The sequence below is a fragment of the Esox lucius genome, chromosome 8 (assembly GCF_011004845.1).
Source record: "Esox lucius isolate fEsoLuc1 chromosome 8, fEsoLuc1.pri, whole genome shotgun sequence".
Classification (NCBI taxonomy): domain Eukaryota; kingdom Metazoa; phylum Chordata; class Actinopteri; order Esociformes; family Esocidae; genus Esox; species Esox lucius.
Window position 1 is genome coordinate 34,384,477 of NC_047576.1, and position 25,369 is coordinate 34,409,845.

Here is a 25,369-nt window from a genome sequence, read left to right on the forward strand (position 1 = left end):
AATAAATGAATGGTGTTAAGCATTATACATTGCACAGTTAACTTTGACAGCCCTGATGTACAACTCTTTTCTCTGCAGCTTGGCTGGTCTATAGGACCGGAACACTTGATAAAGCACCTCCAGACTGTAATGCAGAACACCCTGTACACCTGTCCAACACCATTACAGGCAATGATTGCTATGAAAACATATTGATTCATATAGTATGCAGATATTCAGCTAAAATGTAATATGTATCAGAGACTAATACATATTTCTGCAGGAAGCTGTCGCCCAGGGCTTGCTGAGGGACTATGAGCTAATGGGTCAGCCTGACTGTTACTTCTCTTCTCTGGCTGTTGAGCTGGAGGGGAAAAGGGACCGCATGGCTGCTATCCTACAAGATGTTGGCATGTCTCCCATCATACCCGAGGGAGGATACTTCATGTGTGTGGATGTCACTTCTCTTAGTAAGTTTTGTAATTATATACATACATTTGGTTTTGTATTTGGCATAAATATGGGATGATGACAGTTTAAGGACAAGGTCATTTGGTGATTTGTCTAGTGTGATTTAAATCATGTTATGTCCAGGATGATAAAGAAATAAAGCAAATATAAGACTGGCTTTTAATCTGTTTCAGAAGACTGGCTTTTGGTCCGATATCTGTTTGTGCCATCATGTCAACACCTTGTCTCTCACTGTCATGCGAAATACTCAAACCTTTTGGCATGGATGAATGACAAGGGTTTGGCAGGATGGTGTGCTAGACTTAGGATAGTCAGAAGTGGAGAGGTCTTGTCTCTGCCGTATGTGCCAATGAGCATGAGGACAATAGTTTCAACCAAAGCGATTCCTCCCTGCAGACAGTTTGGAATAATTACAACAATGACAATTCATTATTCATTAGTTCAAACCTTCTGTGTTTCACATTATGACTATAGATCAGGACTTGTCTCATATGGGAGATGATGAGCCATACGACTACAAGTTTGTCAAGTGGATGATTAAGGAGAAGGTAAGTTAAACCAACACTTTGACGCTATGTCAAGGCCTTTGTCCACAAAGCTGAGTAATAACTGCTCATTGATCCGAATGTAGCTTAGCAAGTGGCTGCAGTGTTGGCTTTATTCTCAAAATTCTTCATAAAATGACCCATTGTAAATAAGCAAAGCAGCAACAAAATGAATGGACTTCATTGATTAGCATCTGGAATAATATGGATCCAAATCTGTGTAAGAAATTGCATATTTTCTTTCAGTATATATCTTCAAACGTTTTGAAAACTATCTGAAAGTGTGAATGATGAAATTAGCAATACCCATGAATTAGGAAGTGGCCCTTGGAAAGTTCAGACATCAAATTGGCAGAACTCGATACAATGTATTACTCCAGGGATTACTAGTAAGAATTTGAACTCACCCGATTGTGTTGGCATGTGTTTATTATAGAAACTGGCAGCTATTCCGGTCACAGCGTTCTGTGGTGATGCTTCAAAGAAGCAGTTTGAGAAATACATCCGTCTATGCTTTATCAAGGTAACCATGGCGTCTATTGTTTGTAATATCAATCAAGTCTATTCATAAAGTGCTTAAAGAGAGCGCTGAAATTAAGAAATTAAATTAAACTCCTGAGAATCTATAAAAGTGTGCTAACCTTTTGTTTCAGCCAGGAAAATGTGAAAATGTGTTATGTGAATTAACAGAATATGAATTAATCAATTCTTCTTGCGCTTCAATGCTTGTTTTGCTTGTTCTTTGGGGTTTTAGGCTGGTTATCTGTAAAGGCAATTTGTGAAAATTGCTAATGTAAAAACTGCTTCCAAAAATAAATTTAATTGATTGATTTGAAGGCAGTTTGTTATGGTTGAAGAACTTCAGGTGAGTTGAATGAACAATATTGTAATTACAATAAAGATTTGGATGGACACAATAGTAAACAATGTTTTAATATGATTTGCGTGAGATAATTTCCTGGGGAACACAATCATCTCTCATTACAGTTTGTGTTTGTCTCTTTGTAGAAAGACAGCACTCTGGATGCAGCAGAGGCCATCCTGAAAAACTGGAACAGTTAAAAGGCAATCTTTATATGGAGTGGTTTTGAATCTTTGGACTTTTCTCTCTGTACAATGACAATGTGATCACTTCTGGGAACACTTCAATAACACTGGAGAAATTGCCTTGTAGTACAGATATGTTGTAACAGCTATTTGTATTATTTTAGACCTTGTATGCAATTACTTAAGAAATATAAGAATACATTTTCATGGACAGTGAAAGTGGAGGAAAAATGTAGAGTTTTAACAGTAGGCTGGGTCAAAACAATTTTGCAGCAGTAGCCTACTTGTGCACCTGATGCAGTGACTTAGATCGTAGGCCACTTACTTTTCGAAGTAACTCATCAGATATATTGATATTGATGACAGTATGATGTTACGCTGACACCATATCCAGTGGTTAATTTGTAAATCAGGAGGTCCTGGAACACATTGGTGTGTTATCCGTTGGGCATACACGTAGTGGAACATACACAGATCAGCCATAACATTATGACCACCTGCCTAATATTGTGTGGGTCCCCCTTTTGCCTGCCAAAACAGCACTTACCTGTCGAGGCATGGACTCCACTAGACCTCTGAACGTGTGCTGTGGTATCTGGCACCAAGAACTTATCAGCAGATCCTTTAAGTCCTGTAAGGTGCGAGGTGGGGCCTCCATGGATCGGCTGCACCATTTTTGTTTTGTGGCAGGGCGCATTATCCTGCTAAAAGAGGCCAATCCCCATCAGGGAATACCATTGCTATGAAAGGGTACACATGGTCTGCAACTATGCTTAGTTAGGTGGTATGTGTCAAAGTAACATCCACATGAATGGCAGGACCCAAGGTTTCCCAGCAGAACATAGCCCCTAAGCATCACACTGCCTCCGCCGGCTTGTGTTTTTCCCATAGTGCATCCTGGTATCATGTGTTTTCCAGGTAAGCGACGCACACGCACCCGGCCATCATGTTTCTTTTTACAGCCAGGTGTAAAAGGAAACGTGATTCATCATTGCTCTTCCATTGCTCCGTGGTTCAGTTCTGGTGCTCACGTGCCCATTGTAGGCGCTTTTGGCAGTGGACGGGTCAGCATGGGCACCCTGACTGGTCTGCGGTTACGCAGCCCCGTACGCAACAAACTGAGATGCACTGTGTGTTTTGACACATTTCTATCAGCACCAGCATTAGGTTTTTCAGCAGTTAGAGCTACAGTAGCTTATCTGTTGGATTGGAATACACATGCCAGCCTTCACTCCCCACGTGCATCATTGAGCCACACTGCCCATGACCCTGTCGCCGGTTCACTGCTTTTAATTCCTTGGACCACTTTTGATAGGTACTGACCACTGCAGACCGGGAACACCCCACAAGGGATACAGTTTTGGGGATGCTCTGACCCAGTCGTCTTCCCAATTTGGCCATGGTCAAAGTCGCTAAGATCCTTACGCTTGGCCATTTTTCCTGCTTCTAACACATCAACTTTTGAGGACAGAAAGTTCATTTCCTGCCTAATATATCCCAACCACTGACTGGTGCTATGATAACGAGATTATCAGTGTTATTCACTTCATTTGTCAGTGGTCATAATGTTATGGCTGACTGGTGTACAGTCATGTGAAAAAATTAGGACACCCCATTAAATATTCATTTATTCATTAAGAAATGTTCACATATCGATGTCTAATCTTGTTTCTATTCATTTCTGGAAAAGAAAGTGATCCAATTGCAGGTAAACAGCAAAAATAATATTGTTTTACTCATTAAACAAAAGACATCAACATAAACGCATATTCTAACTGAGGAAAAAGTTAGGACACCCTACCACTAATACCTAATGTTACCCCATTCTTGTAACCCTCTACCAGTCTCTGACATCGGTCTGAGGAAAGTTTGCCCCACTCCTCAATGCAGAATGCTTTAACCTGTGTTATGTTTGAGAGGTTTCTTGCATGTACAACCCGTTTCAAGTCACCCCACAGCATCTCAATGGGATCTGGGCTTTGACTGGGCCATTCCAGGACTCTCCATTTCTTAGTTTTCAGCCAGTCCTTGGTGGATTTACTGGTATGTTTAGGGTCATTGTCATGTTGCAGGGTCCAGTTCTGCTTCAACTTTAATTTTCTTACAGATGGTCTCACATGTTGCTCAAGCACCCTCTGATACACTGTAGAATTCATGATGGATTCTGTGATGGTGAGCTGGCCAGGTCCTGCTGCAGCATAGCAACCCCAAACCATGACACTTCCACCTCCATGCTTCATAGTTGGTATGAGGTTCTTTTCCTGGAATGCTGTATTTGGTGTGCGCCAAACATGTCCTCTGTTCTGGTGTCCAAATAATTAAATTTTAGACTCCTCTGTCCAAAGAACATTATTCCATAAGTCCTGTTCTTTGTCTACGTTCTCTCTGGCAAACTTTTCCTCCTTCCTCCTTGCACACCTCCCGTGAAGATTAACCTTGTGCAGTCTCTTTCTGATTGTAGTGGCATGCACTTTCACATCAACGGTTGCCAGAGCCTGCTGTAGATCCCGTGATGACATTTTAGGGGTTTTGAAGACTTCTTTTAGCATCTTTCGGTCTGCTCTCGGGGTGAACTTGCTTGGACGGCCAGACCTGGGCATGTTGGCTGTTGTTTTGAATGTCCTCCACTTTTTCCGGACAGTCGAATGGCTGATTTCAAACTCTTTTGAGATGTTTTTAAATCCCTTACCAGACTCATAAGCTGCAACAATCTTCTCTCTGAAGGCCTCAGACAGGTCTTTCGATTTCACCATGGTGTTCACTCTCATGTCAACAGTCAGGAGCACACCAAACTGAATGTCTGAGGTTTAAACAGGGCAAACCTCCTTCAAAATGCTGAGTAACAATGTTATAATCATGTGCGTGTGATGTGATACACCTGTGTGTGATTTCAGCCATTTTAAGGATAAAATGTGGGGGTGTCCTAATTTATTCCTCACCAGAAATTGCATGTTTATTTTATTACATTTTACAGAAAGTTTAAAAAAGTATTTCCTTCAGTTTTACTTGTTTAGTTATATTACTTGAATCTCTGTATTCTTAAAATTGATATTAAATATCCATATGTCTAAATATGTTAAAAAAACACGTTTTCATTGGGTGTCCTAATTTTTCAACTCTATATTTTCAGCTGCTCTGGCAGCTTGACCTAGCTAAGGGAACAAATCATTGTGAATGCAGCACATTGGTAGCATGAATAGCAGGTAATACAAAGCTAAAATTCACAATTATGTTAGGTGTTGAGGCTACAATAAGGGGCTGCAGGAATAGGCATCTTTACGAACTCTGAACGCTTTTAAAGTAAAACATTTACAAGTACAAAGCACACACTTTGATGGACAAAGACAAATAATGTGTGATAACAGATCCGTGCAAAGTAGATGCTGGAACAAACTAAGCCAAATTTGAGAGGTGCCAGATTCTGTTTCGTCAGAATCTGACTGAAATCTAGCACCAAAGCTAACTATGTGATAAATGACTTGTTGAGTTGGGGGCAGTGTTGCCAGATTTTGTTGACTGTATACAGACCAATCAATGGGGGACTCCACAGAAAACCCTCAACAACGCCCAAGCCCATTTTTGCCCGCACACTGCCAATAAAGATGTCCCAATTGTGTGGGAAGTCTCACCATCTGGTAACACTGGTTAGGGAGTCAATCAATCAAATTTAAATCAAATGTTGCTTTTACAGAAACACCTGGCCTTCAACCCCAAAGAGCAAACAACACTAGTGTTGGATTTCAGTGGCTAGGAAAAACTCCCTAAGAAGGCCGAATTTTAGGAAGAAACCTAGAGAGGACCCAGGCTCAGAGGGGTGACCAGTCCTCTTCTGGCTGTGTCGGGTGAGATATTAAGAGTCCAATTAGAATAATTAATAAATGCATGTGGGCTAAATCCAGAGTCTATTTAAATGTAGACTAGGTCAGAAGAATGACCAGATGTACAAGGACAGGGACAGCAACGGGCCCCCCAAACCATGTACTCCTCAGGTGTGGACCTGGACCTCATGTCCTCCTAGTTTAAAACGGGAGGAGACTGGGAAAATTCAGAAAATGCATTCCTCATATCAACAACGATTTATAGCGGAAAAGGAGAACTTAGTGGAGAAGGTGAACTGACCCAATCCCCAAGCACAATAGTATAGCAGCGTAAGACCTTGGAGCTGAGACGGGGGGGTCCGGCGACACTGTGGCCCTACCCGGGGGAGGCCCCGGACAGGGCCCAACAGGCAAGAAATCAATCCACCCACATTGAAGGGCATCAACCAAAGGGACACCCACCAACCGCAACCACCCTGAATGAGGGCCAAGTATTGCCAGCAGAGTACAGCCCAATTGCACAAGTGCGCAACAGAGCGACAACAACAAGCCAATGACTCTTCCCCCGAAAGGCATTGGAGGGAGAGCATCCCAGTGGCGACGAGAGCCCACCTGGCAAGACGGCAAGGGTGGACAGTATCAAGCCTTCTGGTCACCTTCACGCCCCCGGGCCAGGCTACACCTAATTATAAACCGTGCTGTAGAGATTAGTTTTTAGTAGACACTTGAAAGTTTGCACTGAGTTTGCATTTCTAACTTTAATTTGCAGATCATTCCACAGTAGTGGAGCTCTATGAGAAAAGGCCCTGCCTCCGGCTGTTTGTTTAGATATTCTAGGTACAAGGAGTGGCAGTTAATGGGCTGTACACATTAAAATTAGGCCAGGAAGTGAACCTATGAAGAACATATCAATGGAAGTATTAAAGTTAGATGACGACATCAGGTCTGGTATTCCAAGCAGTCAAATAAGGCTCTGCAGACATAGCTATAATATCTATTCTTCATATTATTGTGATCCTAATTATACTTGACTTAGTTCAAATATTGATTGGAAGTGCAGATTTTGCTGTTTATATCCTTTAACACAAGGACTATATTGTCAATGATTTTATTTTGGATAGTAAAATAAACAGAAATGGTCAAAAAACATCCTTTTAAATCCAAATTCTACAGAGGATTGGCTGTGCCATTCTTTTGGTGCTCTGTGTGTGTGTTTGTCTCATCTCATCTTCATCCGCTTATCCGTATCGGGTCACGGGGGCAGCAGCCTCCTTAACTTGGGGTGACGCCTCATTCCCTACCCGGAGAAGGCACTCCATCGGTTTCCTGCTGAGAACCATTGCCTCAGATTTAGAGGTGCTAATCCTCATCCCAACCGCTTCGCACTCGGCTGCAAACCGGTCCAGTGAGTGCTGAAGGTCACAGACCGTTGATGCCATCAGGACCACATCATCCGCAAAATGCAGCGATGAGATCCCCAAAGCACCGAACTGCAACCCCTCCCCACCCCGACTACACCTTGATATCCTGTCCATAAAAGTTACAAACAGGATTGGTGACAAAGCGCAGCCCTGGCGGAGGCCAACCCCCACCTGGAACGAGTCCAACTTACTACCAAGAACCCGAACACAGTTCTCACTTTGGACGTACAGGGATTGGATAGCCCTCAAAAGGGACCTCTTCACCCCATACTCCCGCAGCACCTCCCACATTATCTCCCGGGGAACCCGGTCATGCGCCTTCTCCAGATGTGTGTTTGTGTGTTGTTCAAATATATTGGATTATTGCCCTGTTATTCATTTTTGGTTCAGCTTAACATTTTTGACAGATGGTCTCACATCTCAAGGATTCTCAGATCCACTGATGGCAAGCTGGCTAGGCCTTGAGACAGCAGTCAGCCCGTACCATAATGCCCCTGCCACTATGCTTTACCATTGGTATGTTGTCCTGTTACACTTCAGTCATGCATGTTGTTAGATTTTGTCCACTTTTGATCCATGAACAAAATCATAAAACTGGAAGTCAGGGGAAAACCTTCTTTATTAGCATACACATTGGAGGCAGTGTGATTGTAGCCAACCATTAAACCAGAGGTGTCAAACTGGTTCCACGAGGGCTGAGTGTCTGCAGGTTTTCGCTCTCACCTTGTACTTGATTGATTAATTAGGTCAGTAATCGGGTTATTTTCCACCTGGTTGCGTTGGTCTGAACTGGGAACCAATTTATAGGAAAAAACAAAAACCTGCAAACATTCGGCCCTCCGGGGAACCGGTTTGACACCCCTGCATTACACGGTCTATTATCCTCCAATAAGAAAAGTTTATCCTACATAATACCCTTGTATGGTATGTTCCCAACTCCCCTATGGTCCATGGGTCTATCGATAGAATCTATGACAGTCACATGGACAGTTCCTAGCAGGAGGTGTGGACGGGTTTGTGGGGCCTATCAGTAACGGCCATCATGTCCTATCTATTGTCCGTTGTTCAGCATTAGTCAGCACTTCTGTGTTAAGTTTCTGCCCATAATCTCTCAATGTCTTAGGCCTTACGATCAAATTCAGCCCATCTAACATTGCCAGTGGTTTGTAATTTTCAAAGTTGTAGATTGTTCCACTGCCTGATGGTTAATTTCATTCAAATTGAAATAATTCCTTCCAGAGTCATGAGCACCAACAATCTTCCTTTTCAGAGTTATTTTGATCTTCACCCGCAGAAGCCAATTGTTTTTGATTGTGATAAAAAGACACACAGCTTCATAGATTTTACCCATGGTGATGGATGATGAAAATTTGACATGCTTGTGACCTCATATTTGTAACCCAGGGAAACAGGAACAGGTCAAAGGCATCAATACAATTCCTGGAGAATGAGATCAAATAAAAATAAATTAATAACAGATGCCAGTTTTTTGGATTTTATTGAAAACATTCTTTATTAAACAAATATTAGAGGTTCTAATATTTTCATTTGTTTAAAGCTTTAAAGCTCCTCTTTGTTTACACCCAAAATATAACTCAATATTTTTCTGCATATTTACACACACCTTGAGCTGTCTATTGAATATTGTTTTATTTGTGGGTTATAATCAAATTTTCTCAGTGTGGCAGTTGAAGTAAACTTCAAATGCTTTACACTTCTCTAAGAATATCTATCATTAATAGTAACAACAATAATTAAGCAGTTAAAGCAGTATGCTTACATAAGCAATACAGAAATCTTTAAAATGTTATCATGATATTTATCACTCCAGATTGCAGCTATCTGGACCCAAAATTATGGGTGTAACAATGCTATTGTGTATGAGAGGCCGTATAAGACATTATTCATTCTGGTACTCTCACATACATACATTCTCCTTTCACATACATATATTTTCACTCTCATATACATACATTCTCCTTTCACATACATATATTTTCACTCTCACATACATACATTCTCCTTTCACATACATATATTTTCACTCTCACATACATACATTCTCCTTTCACATACATATATTTTCACTCTCACAAACATACATACATTCTCCTTTCACATGCATATATTTTCACTCTCACAAACATACATACATTTTCCTTTCACATACATTTTCACCCTCACATATATACATTCTCCTTTCACATACATATATTTTCACTCTAACATACATACAGTTTTTTTCTCTTATAACAACCTATTTTTATATGCAGTCACAATTTTATATAATTTATGTAAATAAGCAGAAAATGTATGCATGTGTAAAGAAAATATGTATGTGAGAGAAGAATGTATGTGTGTGAGAGAGAAAGTTTAGTGGAAACGGAAGGAGTATAGTAGAAACGGCTGGCAGAACATTTTTCGCGCTGTGATTGGCTGTCAACCTCACCCTGTGATTGGCTGAGAAACTCGATCAGAGTCTTGTTCAGGTCACGATCAGCATGGACGGAGATGCGACGAACACTTTGCAGCAAGCCATTGGAGTTTTAAGAACTATTTTAACATGCTCTGATACCATTTCTTCCATTAAGCAAGCAAATCCCATGCTCATCTGCACCTAACGTTGTTCACAGCACGGCAGAAAGTGAAATGAGACAACTTTTCAGACCAGGGGGCAACTCACCCCGTATGGAAAATAAATATATTTTTTCAATGCAAAATGTATGTAGAATGTATGTTAATTCAACTTAATGTATTTAAAAATGTATACATAAATTTATCTTTATTCAAAATACATTTCAGGTATCAAAATGTATTTCACCTTTTATTCTGAAATGTATTTAAAAATGTATAAATATATTTAACTTTATTCAAAATACATTTCAGTTTTGTCCAAATGTATTTCACCGTCAACAATGCTCTCATTACAATTGTAATGTATTATAGAAAATACATTACAAAATGTATTTTGAAGCCCATATTAAAATGCATTTTTCCGGTCCTGTGAAAGTAAAAAGATAAAATGTAATTACTGACTTATTGATTATATCACATTTAGGTGTTGAAACACATTTTATAGATGTGTACATTACATTTAATCTCAATCATAAATATAATCCAACGTACTAAGGTAAACTTAGTAATACCACTACCTGCCTCCCCCATCAACGAACTCCTGTTTGGAGTAGTGGTTAGTCTGCCTGATGGTGGATCATAAGGTTGCAGGTTTGAAACACCACCTTACTGTTTTTTCTGATACATTTAGACACGCTTTTTAAAGTAGAACCTCGGATTCAGGAGGAACAGTGTGGTTTTCGTCCAGGCCGTGGAACACTGGACCAGCTCTATACCCTCTACAGGGTGATGGACGGTTCATGGGAGTTTGCCCAACCAGTCCACATGTGTTTTGTGGATTTGGAGAAGGCATTCGACTGTGTCCCTCGCGGCATCCTGTGGAGAGTGCTTCGGGAATATGGGGTCCTGGGTCCTTTGCTAAGGGCTGTCAGGTCCCTGTACGACCGAAGCAGGAGCTTGGTCCGCATTGCCGGCAGTAAGTCAGACTTGTTCCCTGTGCATGTTGGACTCCGGCAGGGCTGCCCTTTGTCACCGGTTCTGTTCATAATTTTTATGGACAGAATTTCTAGGCGCAGCCAGGGGCCGGAGGGTGTCAGGTTTGGGGACCACACGATTTCGTCTCTGCTCTTTGGGGATGATGTTGTCCTGTTGGCCCCTTCAAGCCACTACCTTCAGCATGCACTTGGACGGTTTGCAGCCGAGTGTGAAGCGGTGGGGATGAAAATCAGTACCTCCAAATCCGAGGCCATGGTCCTCAGTCGGAAAAGGGTGGCTTGCCCACTTCAGGTTGGTGGAGAGTGCCTGCCTCAAGTGGAGGAGTTTAAGTATGTAGGGGTCCTGTTCACGAGTGAAGGAAGGATGGAACGGGAGATTGACAGACGGATCGGTGCAGCCTCTGCAGTAATGCGGTCGATGTATCGGTCTGTCGTGGTGAAGAAAGAGCTGAGCCGCAAGGCGAAGCTATCGATTTACCAGTCAATCTACGTTCCTACTCTCACCTATGGTCATGAGCTTTGGGTCATGACCGAAAGGACAAGATCCCGGATACAGGCGGCCGAAATGAGCTTTCTCCGCAGGGTGGCTGGGCGATCCCTTAGAGATAGGGTGAGAAGATCGGTCACCCGGGAGGAGCTCAGAGTAGAGCCGCTGCTCCTCCACATCGAGAGGGGTCAGCTGAGGTGGCTTGGGCATCTGTTTCGGATGCCTCCGGAACGCCTTCCTGGGAAGGTGTTCCGGTCCTGTCCCACCGGGAGGAGACCCCGGGGAAGACCTAGGACACGCTGGAGGGACTATGTCTCCCGGCTGGCCTGGGAACGCCTCGGTCCCCCCCCGGAAGAGCTGGAGGAAGTGTCTGGGGAGAGGGAAGTCTGGGCATCCCTGCTTAGACTGCTGCCCCCGCGACCCGGCCCCGGATAAGCGGTAGATGATGATGATGACGCTTTTTAAAAAAATAACAACATTTACTAATATATTTAGGCGACCAATTTCAAACATTTTGACATATTTACCAAATCTATTCATGGATTGTATTTTCCATATTATATATAAAAAAATAAATAATAATAACATTTATTTTCTGTCTGGGACAAGTTAGTGCTACAGGCCGAGCAGCTCACGCTACACAAGACCAAACCGGAGGATCACGGCAGTCTTTGCGATATCAAATGCATCAGCACTTTGGCAATTGGGGCTCTAGGCGGGGGCCTAGACAACCAGATCCCTGGACACGGAAACTAGCTCTAGGGACGTGAAACGTCACCTCGCTGGCGGGAAGGAGCCTGAGATCGCGCGTGAGGTTGAGAGGTTCCGACTAGAGGTAGTCGGGATCACCTCTACGCACGGCTTGGGCTCTGGAATCACACTCCTTGAGAGAGGATGGACTCTTCACCACTCTGGAGTTGCCCATGGTGACAGGCGGCGGGCTGGTGTGGGTTTGCTTATAGCTCCCCAACTCTGCCGCCATGTGCTGAAGTTTACCCTGGTTAACGAGAGGGTCGTTTCCCTGCGCCTACGGGTCGGGGATAGGTCTCTCACTGTTGTTTGTGCCTACGGACCGAACGGCAGTGCAGAGTTCCCGACCTTCTTGGAGTCTCTGGAAGGGGTGCTGGAAAGTGCTCTGACTGGGGACTCTATCGTTCTACTGGGGGACTTCAATGCCCACGTGGGCTACGACAGTGACACCTGGAGGGGCGTGATTGGGAGGAACGGCCCCCCGATCTGAACCCGAGCGGTGTTCAGTTATTGGACTTCTGTGCTAGTCACAGTTTGTCCATAACGAACACCATGTTCAAGCATAAGGGTGTCCATCAGTGGCACCAGGACACCCTAGGCCGCAGGTCGATGATCGACTTTGTTGTTGTTTCATCTGACTTGCGGCCGTATGTCTTGGACACTCGGGTGAAGAGAGGGGCGGAGCTGTCAACTGATCACCACCTGGTGGTGAGTTGGATCCGATGGCGGGGGAAGAAGCTGGACAGACTCGGCAGGCCCAAGCGTACTGTAAGGGTCTGCTGGGAACGTCTGGCCGAGTCTCCTGTCAGAGAGATCTTTAACTCCCACCTCCGGCAGAGCTTCGACTGGATCCCGAGGGAGGTTGGAGATATTGAGTCCGAGTGGACCATGTTCTCCACCGCCATTGTCGAAGCAGCCACTCTGAGGCCATAAGGTCTCCGGTGCCTGTCGTGGCGGCAATCCCCGAACCCGGTGGTGGACACCGGAAGTAAGGGAGGCCGTCAAGCTGAAGGAGTCCTATCAGGCATGGTTGGCTTGTGGGACTCCTCAGGCAGCTGACGGGTACCGACAGGCCAAGTGGACTGCAGCCCGGGTGGTTGTGGAGGCAAAAACTCGGGCCTGGGAGGAGTTCGGTGAGGCCATGGAGAAGGACTATCGGCTGGCCTCGAAGAGATTCTGGTAAACCGTCCGGCGCCTCAGGAGAGGGAAACAGTGCCCTACCAACGCTGTTTACAGTAGAGGTGGGCAGCTGTTGACCTCAACTGGGGATATCATCAGGCGATGGAAGCAGTACTTCGAGGATCTCCTCAATCCCACTGTCACGTCTTCCATTGAGGAAGCAGAGGATGAGGGCTCAGAGGTGGACTCGTCCATCACCCGGGCTGAAGTCACAGAGGTGGTCAAGAAACTCCTCGGTGGCAAGGCACTGGGGGTGGATGAGATCCCCCCTGAGTACCTCAAGTCTCTGGATGTTGTGGGGCTGTCTTGGTTGACACGCCTGTGCAACATCGTGTGGCGGTTGGGGACAGTGCCTCTGGGATGGCAGACCGGGGTGGTGGTCCCTCTTTTTAAGAAGGGGGACCGGAGGGTGTGTTCCAACTATAGGGGGATCACACTTCTCAGCCTCCCCGGGAAAGTCTATGTCAGGGTTCTGGAGAGGAGAATACAGCCGATAGTAGAACCTTGGATTCAGGAGGAACAGTGTGGTTTTCGTCCGGGCCGTGGAACACTGGACCAGCTCTAAACCCTCATATTGATAGGATAGAATCTTGCAGTTGATGGTGATTTGTGGGATGCACATCCAGGGCACGAAGCTCCCGTTCCACCACATCCCAAAGATGCTCTATTGGGTTGAGATCTGGTGACTGTGGGGGCCATTTCAGTACAGTGAACTCATTGTCATGTTCAAGAAACCAATTTGAAATGATTCAAGCTTTGTGACATGGTGCATTATCCTGCTGGAAGTATCCATGGGTACATGGTGGTCATAAAGGGATGGACATGGTCAGAAACAATGCTCAGGTTGGCTGTGGCATTTAAACGATGCCCAATTGGCACTAAGGGGCCTAAAGTGTGCCAAGAAAACATCCCCCACATCATTACACCACCACCCGCAGTCTGCACAGTGGGAACAAGGCATGAAGGATCCATGTTCTCATTCTGTTTACGCCAAATTCTGACTCTACCATCTGAATGTCTCAACAGAAATCGAGACTCACCAGACCAGGCAACATTCTTCCAGTCCTCAACTGTCCAATTTTGGTGAGCTTGTGCAAATTGTAGCCTCTTTTTCCTATTTGTAGTGGAGATGAGTGGTACCTGGTGGGGTCTTCTGCTGTTGTAGCCCATCCGCCTCAAGGTTGTGCGTGTTGTGGCTTCACAAATGCTTTGCTGTATACCTCGGTTGTAACGAGTGGTTATTTCAGTCAAAGTTGCTCTTTTATCAGCTTGAATCAGTCGGCCCATTCTCCTCTGACCTCTAGCATCAACAAGGCATTTTTGCCCACAGGACTGCCGCATACTGGATGTTTTTCCCTTTTCACATAATTCTTTGTAAACCCTAGAAATGGTTGTGGGTGAAAATCCCAGTAACTGAGCAGTTTGTGAATTACTCAGACCGGCCCGCCCGGCACCAACAACCATGCCACGCTCAAAATTGCTTAAATCACCTTGCTTTCCCATTCTGACATTCAGTTTGGAGTTCAAGAGATTGTCTTGACCAGGACCACACCCCTAAATGCATTGAAGCAACTTCCATGTGATCGGTTGATTAGATAATTGCATTAATGAGAAATTGAACAGGTGTTCCTAATAATCCTTTAGGTGAGTGTACGTCTATTTAAACTAGTACAGGGAAGGATTTTGTGCATGTGGTGTTCTGTCACTAGAGGTCACCATACACATAAAATTTGCCTCATCATATCCAGCATTCAATTTTATCCATACATTCTATTGAGCGTACTGTAATCATGTTACGTTGGAGCCCGGTTTGTTATTCTAAGGTAAGATAGGTGGCAATGGGCCATATGTTATCAAATGAAATGTGAATACAGTCTAACTAGATTGTACATAAGAGGTTGGCATGTTATGCCCATGTTTATTTGAACCGGTTTCCTATTGAGGGATCACCAGCACTGCAGCCACACAGTTAAACATATTGATGTTAAAAAGGTCTAATATTAACAAGTAATATGGTGTAGTGGAGTTCCAGCGTTACCTCTATATAATTTAATGTAATACCCTTAACCAAAGCTGCATGGGACCTGATCAAAACAAGTCCTCTATATGGGTAATGGGGTGCACTTTCAGACACAGGTCTGTCTGGATTTATTTCAGGACTAACGGAAAGTTGGAGGAGACTGCATCCACTGCCTTATTTCCACTGCTTCCTTCTCCTGTGTAGAGATCGGTCTTTTGTCCCCAGTTTGGATGGTCTACATGTCTGTATGCTGATCAGGGATCAGAACCCAACTATTCATCACTTTAGCTGAGACATAACATTTTTAAACAAAATACACCTTTATGTATAGCTGGATTTATTGTCTAGCAATGCATCTTATATTTAAGTAGAAACAAATGGGAAAAACATTCCCATATCTCTTAGCACAGGGGTAAGAAAAAGGCAGAACCTCCTATCAATCCCATTGTTGGAAAAATACAGCTCCGGCAAAAATGAAGAGACCCCTGCACCTTTTTCTTTCCTTTCCTTTCCTTGAGTAAGGAACAGAAGATTTAAAATTAAGAGACCACTGCAAATTGAACACTTCTGTTCCTCGCTTTCCTTTTCAACTTTTTTGGAAAAGAAAGAAGGTGCAGTGGTCTAACTTTTTTACAGAGTTGTATGTCTGGAATGATATGGCACTTTGGGAGTCTCAAATTCCTTTATCAGCTATAGCTTCATACAGTATCAGCATGGCTGGTTACTGATCTCTCAAACTAAGCATATCCCGTTCAGACCAGCTGTGAAACCAGTTAGGCTGGGTTATAGTTTGGCGTCTTTACCCTACAGGGTAGATGTGAGAGAAGGATTTTCCCCTCAGGTCAGAAACCATGCACACACAAAGATAATTCCAATTCTCTGAAGGTAACATAGCTGCATAGTGAGTGATGTCTTTGGAGAAACTTCGGGCAGGTTTGTCTGGTCTTACTAGAGGCACTGGTTTAACATATAATGTTTCAATATACAATCCATGATTGGCTATTGACCTGTTATTGCATTATGAAACTATTGCTTGAAACAGTAGTACATAATCTCAGTTACATGAATAATGTATTTAATGCTGTTTTGTGACATGTTAAGTTCACATGTCTTCATGACATGCTAGCTATAATATGTACATCGCTGGTACAGACATGCTGATTTAGCTTATAGACAGTAAAAACTGCTGAAGTGCCTCAGAGCACTTTAAACTGTCCAAAATGGAGATCAACATACTGAAAAGCGAGATTGTAATGCTGTCATGAACCATTCGTCACATTAACATAACATTTTGCTGTCATCAAAAAAAATAAAATGTAGTGCTAGAAATATATATTTTTTGCACATTATTTCACATACGCCAACAAATACACCACTGTTGTTATGAATTTACATTCATACATTCCATCTAAGAAGTCTTAGTTGCTCTGAACAACCAACTTTTCCATGAGCTGCCAGACTGGCTTCCCAATGTTCATATACCTGTATCCAAACATTCTAGAAAAACACACATTCATACAATAAATCTGATTCAAAATCTGTGTTTTTGCCTCAATACAGCATAAATCTTTGTTCAGTGCTACAACAGCTGATTGGATGGGCATTGTATGAATTCGGAAAAGGAAGAAAAATAAAACCCACCAAAGACAGAAATTAAAATACTGTAGTTAGACTGCTTTGTACCAGGTTTAAGTAAAGGTTAAGCTATTATCGATGAATTTCATGTCCATGATCTGTTTTGTTCATGCAAATTGTTTGAGAAAGGAGGAGTGGATATATGGCAGCTACCTTTGTTGGGTTTTAATACCTGATATTAGTTACTGTAGGAAGCCCTTCATTGTGTTACACCAAAGTGTTTAAGGCAACTTAAAATTAATAAATACAAGAATATCCTTGTAGATTTGTCAGAATGATATACAATATAGAAATGGCTCTCTGTGAAAACAAAAGAACCAAATAAAAAAAAATCTTATTGGACCATTTCAGTTCCTACATACCAAAGATAACAATCTGGATTTTCAAGTATTTTTTTTTATCCATTGTTACATGGAATGACAACCAGTGATCGGACATGAAAAAGAAACTCAGACTAAAATTGCCAGTTATAAACACAAATATAATTGCTAGTTTAAGAACACAAAGTTGAGTAAAATTTCATAAAATTACCAATCCCTTAAATGGCACAGACAATAAGAAACCGTGCAGCAAAACATGGATACTGTCCTTTAAAAAAAAATTGAAGGTTGTTGCTGGCCTTCTTTGCAGACAGTTCACAGTGTTAGGAGGGTGTAGTAGTGTATAGGCTAACTCCAGTCTGCGTGTAATGAAGGCTGGATATTGGCTAACACCAGTCTGCGATGTAATCAAAGTCAGCAAACAATTCCTGGTCCTTGGCTGTTAAAATCCTGGGTTCCCGAGGTGGAGTCAGGACTGGAGCTTCCGAGGTGAACTCCTCATCAAAGTTACTCACATCCTCTCTATCCTTGATGATGGGAATGAACGCTGGCCGAACTTTCTTAGCCAGAAGACCGTCCCAGTCCACGTTCTGAAGAGATAAATGAGAAAAGATCTTGTCAAGAAAGAAATTATGAATATACACAGATCGAGGTGTTACATACAATGGATATAAAGTCTACGCACCCCTGTTAAAATGCCAGGTTTTTGTGATGTAAATGTATGAGACAAAGATAAAACATAAACCAAACAAACTGAAATCTTCGAGGAAGAAACCCCAAAAGACTGTGCTGTAAAAAAATCAAAAGGTACTTCAACAAAGTATTAGTTTGAGGGTGTGCATACTTATGCAACCAGGTTATTGTGAGTTTTTATTTTTTATTTTTCCCCCTCAAATATTTCAGTTTGTTTTTCAATAGAATTGTTCAAGTTATAGGTCACACTAAAGGTGGAAAAAGTTCTGACATGATTTCTCTTTGTCTCATTCCTTTACATCACAATAACCTGGCATTTTAAAAGGGGTGTGTATATTTTCTATATCCACTGTAAGCTCATAATGGACTATAAAGAGGATATATAGGATGTGTTACTAAATGTTTGTTAGGAAGCATTAGCGATTGTGAATCAATGTCACATGTTTTGGTCCAAATAAATGTGACAACAGGTACACTAGAGGGGCAACAGCAAGACAGCCCTCAAAAAGGGAATGGTTTTACAGATGGTGGCCAATAGACAATAGCTCTCTCCTTATCCTTCCTGACTGATTCTTCTCTAGTTTTGCATTTTACTAGTGTCCTTGTCACTACTGGTAGCATGAGGCAGTACCTACAGCCTATTTAGCTTGCACAGGTAGTCCAGCTCATCCAGGATGGCTCAGCACATGCTGTATGTGCAATTGCAAGAAGGTTTGCTGTTTCTGCCATTTCAGTCGCATAAGCATGGATGAGATACCAGGAGACGGGCCGTTACACGAGGACAGCTGGACTAGGCCGTAGAAGGGCATCAACCCAGCAGCAGGACCGGCATCTACTCCTTTGTGCGAGAAGGAACAGTAGGAGCACTGCCAGAGCCCAACAAAAATGATCTCCAGCAGGCTACTGGTGTGCATGTTTTCCAACCAGAAACAGACTCCATGAGGGCCTGATGTCCTCTATTGGGACCTGTGATTACAGCCCAGCACTGCACATCTCAATCGGCATTTGCCAGATGACACCAGAATTGACAGGTCCTTTTTTGGCACCCTGTTCTCTTCAGATGAGTGCAAGTTCACACCGAGCACACCGTTCACTGATCATTCCCGGGGACTCCCAAGGTTAACCACGCACATGGGCCACAACAGTGTGGTTCAGGGAGCTCACACTCCGTCTAGGCCAAAGCAGAAGGGACTCGCCTCGGACCTGGCAGGGAGGGTCAGGGGATGGATACGCCATCCCCAACATAAAAAACTAAAGGGTGAGACTGGGTATCTTCTTACAATAACTCCATTGGGGGAAAAGGTTTGCAGAACTATAACTATTAAAAAATAATAAAGAAAAAGAGAAGATATGGTATGGTTTGGTGACAAGTCGGAATAAAGAGATGTCTCTCTCATGAACTAAAACTTTTTTGTGTGTTTTATAATCTGTTTTGAGTACAAGTGACGGGGGATCGGATACACCATGTGGATGGGCAACAGTAAGAACAAAGCCTGCCTGCCAGATCCACTGATCAGACCAGTAAAGATTATGGTGGATATGTTGGGCACGGATTTCTCAGGACAAGTGGTACTGTGACACAGTATCTGATTTTCCATTAAAAGGAACATTTAGCGAGGCTAAGTTAAAAGAATGTACAAGGAAGTTAGAAGAGTTTGAAAAAAGTAAGAAAGGAAAGAAAAGAAAATGGAATAACTGGTAAGTGGGAGACAGAGGCCAAGAGAAGGACTGAAAGCGGGGGTAAGAAGATAATGGTAAAGGTATGTGTGACAGAGGATGAGAAAGTGAACAAAAGGATTAGGAATAGAGAGGATGCTGAGCATGACATTCCATCTCCTTACTGTACATCAATCCCTGCAGCTCCTGTGCCAGCACCTATCTTGGGCCAGTCTCTATCTCCAACCCAGGCCCCACCACTCTACCCAAAGCTGGTAAACCTCAAGGTCTCCCATACAAGGTTTAACCCTCCATCTGCCTCCACTCCTTCCCACACTGCCTTCATTCCTTCTCCTGGACCAGCTCCCATGACTACTAGGTCTGGACGATTGGCCGACCCTGAACAGGCTTTCCTTCTGGCTCCTTCAGTGGCTTACCCTAACCCACAGCCACAGCCAGCCCAAGGACAGGCTGGACATAACTAATGGATCCCTGAGGTCAGCATACAAAAGACCGGATGAACTGAGGGACATTGCTAATGAGATGCCAGATCCCACCAAGTACTTAGCTGAGTTCGGGATTCACATGATCAAGTTGGTGCGCCTGTACAAGCCATCGGGAGCAGAGATCGCACACATCACGCGTTCCAGGATGAAACTACGATGAGGCAGACATCCAGGACGGGTTAAATGAGGACCCTTCTCTGGTCCGCAGAGGGGGCATACCAAAATCAACTTACTCTTCAGGAGAGAATCAAGACTGCCTAACCCACAGTGACTGATTGGGCTGCGATCCACAGTTGTGTACAGGGTCCTAAAGAGTCCCTGGAAGACTACAGTGACATGTTGGAGAAATGTTTCAGAAAACAGTGGCCTGACCAGCTCTGAGAACTACAATAGCCTGCTAATGGTTGCCCTGGTGCATGGCCTCCAGCCTGCTTTGAGCAAAACTGTGAAGCTCACTTGCATTGGGTGGGAGACAGTACCTCTACAGACTGTGATTGAACATTGTAAACGTGCGAAACAGCAGCAGCAGTCTGCTGATAAACAGGCTACATCCAAACAAGAAAAGGAAAATTGAAGCTGCTGCCACGTCTCCCCCATTTTGCAGATGGTTCAACTGATGTTCTCTCTTAATGATGTTTCTGACTTACAATCCGGTGCTGACACTGCGGAGGTCTCTCGTTGGAAGCGGTTGAAATGCTCCTTTGACCAGAAGCTGAAAATTTAGTTTGGTCCTAATGACCTCCCTCGCTCCTGTTTTTCCTCGCTCCTTTTACCCCAACGTTGCTAAGTTGGCACATGGCCAATACCATGTTTCCAAGAGTGGGGTTGGGTATTGTTGGGGAAGTTTCTGAAGGCTGATGCATTCTTACTGATTAAAGGACTTGAGTCCCATTGTTTAGATAGGTAGAGGAATGTGGAGGATCTGGTATTTTCCAAGGGGGTATCATTGACTGGTATTAGCTGATGAAATGGTTACTCTTTATCTCCTCATCTGTATAACTCATCAGGACATCTATTGTCTGTTCGGGTTCGGTTGGAACTCTTAGGATTTGAAGAAATTACTTATGGCAGGAAGGATAAGGTGGGGGAAGATAGCATTTGACTTGTGTGATAGAACAAAGGGAATGTGTTTGATTGACATGAGACAGATGGCAGCATCTTACCACACCCCTTTTTCCTATGTGATATATACGGTTGAATGAGCTATATTGAGTTAGAGACTATCCACTGTTACTTTGTAACCTGCGTACTCTCTCCTTGCAAGTATATTAAACTGTTTATTGTGCAATTGATTTCTCCTGTCTTACCTACCATTTTCATAGAACTATTTGGACTTTAGAAATTGCCATCACAGTATATTGTACATAACTTTTGGTCTGCACCAGGATTTTCCCTATATGCTGCAAAATGGGTGATTTGTATGACGAACAATGTCGGTAGGGGGCACACTGATGCCAATGTTGGCCCACCCAAGGCCCGAGGGGCCGTTTGAGCACTTAATTATGGATTTTATTGAGTTGACTCCATGCCAGGGATACAAATATTGCCTGGTAATGGTGGATGCATTCTCCAAGTGGGTAGAAGCATTTCCATGCAAACATGCCAGAGCAATCGCAAAAAATTTGATGCAGGAAATTATTCTCAGATGGGGCCAGTGGTGGCTTGGTTGAGAGAGCTAATAAGACTCTAAAAACCAAATTGATGGATGAGACTGAGTTGTCATGGGTGATGCCACTTGCCTTAATGTACATGCGAGGCATGTACAGCATCGCACTACAGGTCTTTCTCCTCATGAAGTGCTTACAGGCAGACCAATGAGGATGATCACCACTCCTTTCCCACAGAATAGACTGATGTTGCAAGGCTGCGACGGTGAGATGGTGAGTTATTGCATCGCACTTAATGTGTTGAAGTCTATTTTTCCTAGGGTGAAAGCAGCCCTGCCTGAGCCAAAAGGAAGACCACGTCACAAGATCCAACCAGGTGACTGGGTTGTCATGAAGGACCTCCGTAGGAAGTACTGGCATTAGTTTAGGTGATTGGGGAACATACCAGGTGCTACTTATCACCCAGATGGCCGTGAAGGTTGCTGAGAGAGCTACATGGGTCCACGCCAGCTACTGCAGGAAGGTGCCATACAACCCTGGTGACAATGTTTCAGCTGATGCCAGGACGACAACTACAACGATGGCCATGGAGTAGCAAGGAGGGCATACTGAAAGTCACGTCCATTGCCCTCATCGCCCATCTTGCTCTTTCCGCCATTATCTGGACCATAGAGGCTGGGGGGGACAACGGAGAACCACCAGGAACCAACAGTAGCAGCATAGTACAACGGCAGGACATAAATAATAGCCGCCTTAGTGCGAGCCCACAGCGGGCTAAAGAATGGAGTCTGGCAAATAACAGCCACCCCAGCCGTTACAGGAGGAAGACCGAACTGCATGATTGGGTGACAGCCCACGGGAAACACCACCATGAGTATGGTCATTGGGACCAACACCTCACTTACACATAGACAACAGGCACATGAATGGTATGTGGTTGTACAGGGGAACAAGGCTGGAAACTGTAACGAAACCAAGTTATTGTGTAATCATTGCTTGCTGAAATAATGTTTGTGACTGTAACATAATTAAAGTTTTTGTTGCCACACATTCCTTAGAATATGGGAAGAAATTTGTATGCATTATTAAAATATTATTTTGCATCTAATCATTATTAGTTTAATGAGGATAAATAGTAGGAGATAGATATTTTGGATAATTTGTTGTTCTTGCTGGAATGTATGATGTCCTTTCTACTGCTTTTGTTTTTCAGTGGTTGTACTGTTTAAAATGTATTTTTGTTGAAACTTGAAGTCTCAAAAAGGAGGGAATTTGGTAGAAATGTTCTTATTCCATAGTACAATGAAATCATATTCTTATAATACAGTTATTTAGTAAGGCCATTGTGTGTTTCGGCTCTGCTCACTTGCCTAAAACAGATAGCTATAGTTTTGGCTAAACTTCTCAAGGGCGGTAGACATCTCGTAATCTTTGTAAGCCGAAGGTCGGAGAGAAGCTGGTGAGACAAGTAGACTAAGCATGCATGGGAGGGGGACCCAGTGGGCTGTATTGAATGTATATAGGCCTGAGCTCAACCTTCAACAGAGAGCTCTTAACAACTCTCAGCAGAGTCAGGTCAACTGCTCTAGGTTTATAAATCTTGAGCAAAGCTATACTTGTGAAAATAATCTACAGTCTCTGTGCCTTTCCCATTGGTGATTTCCACAACAATTGTCTGGGGGTGGCACATCCTTGGAGGGTCGCACAGACCTCCACCTGCTACTCAACAGTACCGATTGCTGTTAGGTACCGGGATGAAATCCTCAGACCCATCGTAAGACCTTATGCTGGTGCAGTGGGCCCAGGGTTCCTCCTGGTGCAGGACAATGCCCGGTCTCATGTGGCCAGAGTGTGTAGGCAGCTCCTGTATAACGAAGGCATTGATGCCATTGACTGGCCCTCACATTCCCCAGACCTGAATCAAACTGAGAACCTCTGGGATGTTATGTATCGGTGCATCTGACGATGCTAAGTAGCGCCACAGACAGTCCAGGAGGTCACTGATGCCCTGATCCACGTTTGGGAGGAGATCCCCCTGGACATCATCTGTCATCTCATCAGGAGCATACCCAGACATTATTGGGGGTGCATACAGGCGTGGGGCCATACACACTACTGAGTCACATTATGAGTTGCCGTGATGAAATTCACACAAGTTGGAACAGCGTGTGATTTCAACAGTTTGATTTTCAGTGTGAGTTTTTGAATCCAGCCCTCAAACAGTTGGTCATTTTTTTCTCAATGAACTACACACTGTACAGTAAATATTTAGATCTTTCATATACAAAAGTTTGCATACCCTTGGAGAATTGGTAATATATGTATCATTTCTAAGGAAATGTGAGCAGGCAAAACATTTTATTTCATATGGGATTCACATTCAACTGTAGGTCATAACAGAATGGCACAATCATAAAAAGGTCATGCAGTGTTTGGTCACCTTGCATAAACCGCTCATTTCAGGGTCATTGTCGGGTCATTGTCGTGCTGGAAAGTCCAAGAGCGTCCCATGCGAAGCCTTCGTGCAGGAGAATGCAAAATGTTGGCCAGTATTTTCTGATAACACGCTGTATTCGTCTTGCCATACATTTTCATAAGAATCCCTGTGGCTTCCCCGTGCTTAGCACTTATGGTTGTTTGGTCTCGTCACAGCTGTGAGGCGTGTCAAGGTGTTGTCCGGCATATTGTAACTGGGTTTTTCTGTGGCATTGGCGCAGTAAAGGCTTCTTTCTCACAACTCGACCATGCAACAAAATTTTTTTCAAGTATTGTCGTGCTCCTTGAAACAACCCCACTGTCTTTTTCCAGAGCAGCCTGTATTTCTCCTGAGGTTAACCTGTATCCCGAACAATTCTTCTGGCAGTTTTGGCTGAAATCTTGGTCTACCTGACCTTGGCTTGGTATCAAGAGATCCCAGAATCTTCTTAATAAGTGATTGAACAGTACTGACTAGCAAGGCTTTTGATATCTTTTTCTATCCCTTTGCATCTTTTTAAAGTTCTATTACCTTGTTACTCAGGTCTTTTGACAGTTCTTTTCTGCTCCACATGGCACAGTATCTAATCTGCTCAGTGCATCCACATGAGCTAAAATCTCATTGACTATTAACCTTTAATTGCCATTTTCACCTTTAATTGCCAGTTTGTCTGTAACAAGGCCAAACATTCAAGGATTTGTAAACTTTTGATCAGGGCCATTTGGGTTTTCTGTTATCATTATGATTTAAAAAGGAGCCAAACAACTATGATAATAAATGGCTTCATATGATTACTATCCTTAAATAAAAAATGTTTTGCATGATCAGTAATATTTTAAAAATCAATGCCAGAATTTCATAATTTCTGCCAGGGTATGCAAACTTTTGAGCACAAATCTTTATCGAGACCCGATGTGTGATTTATGTGTTCCCTTAATTTTCTGGAGCAATGTAAATTCAAAGCCAATACTGGGAACCTACCCTAAAGAAAGGATGCTTTTTCACTTCCTCTGCGTCTTTCTCTCCAGCCCCAAGACGTCGCTCTGGGTTCCTCCTCAATAACTGGGAAGTTGAGTTACAAAGATGCATTTACGTTATGTTCCTTAAATTGGTGAACAAAATGGTAAAACAAACAATTACTTTAGCGTACCTTGAAATAATATATTCAGATACAAAAATATCTGAGAAAC

General features: G+C 43.3%; 2 protein-coding genes across 8 annotated transcripts in view; one reads left to right on the forward strand and one right to left on the reverse strand.

Moving 5' to 3' along the window:
* Positions 1-6,314, forward strand: part of LOC105030533 (kynurenine--oxoglutarate transaminase 3) — a 32,752-nt gene extending 26,438 nt beyond the window's left edge. For 2 of the 4 annotated variants that reach the window (XM_010904434.3, XM_029121735.2), the window contains 5 exons: positions 79-168; positions 263-449; positions 925-998; positions 1,432-1,518; positions 2,004-2,585. In XM_010904434.3, coding sequence (XP_010902736.1) covers positions 79-168; positions 263-449; positions 925-998; positions 1,432-1,518; positions 2,004-2,057 — 492 coding nt within the window. In that variant the 3' untranslated portion in view covers positions 2,058-2,585. Of the gene's footprint in view, positions 1-78; positions 169-262; positions 450-924; positions 999-1,431; positions 1,519-1,749; positions 1,861-2,003; positions 2,586-6,270 lie in introns of those variants that run through there. The other 2 variants (XR_829602.4, XM_010904435.2) reach the window with 2 other exon arrangements.
* Positions 6,315-16,344: 10,030 nt separating this feature from the next.
* LOC105030535 (serine/threonine-protein kinase N2) overlaps positions 16,345-25,369 on the reverse strand; it is a 69,665-nt gene continuing 60,640 nt past the window's right edge. For all 4 annotated transcript variants that reach the window (XM_010904437.4, XM_013131734.3, XM_034293740.1 and 1 more), the window contains 2 exons: positions 25,161-25,241; positions 16,345-17,831 (listed from right to left, as the gene is read on the reverse strand). In XM_010904437.4, coding sequence (XP_010902739.2) covers positions 17,628-17,831; positions 25,161-25,241 — 285 coding nt within the window. In that variant the 3' untranslated portion in view covers positions 16,345-17,627. The remainder of the gene's footprint in view (positions 17,832-25,160; positions 25,242-25,369) is intronic.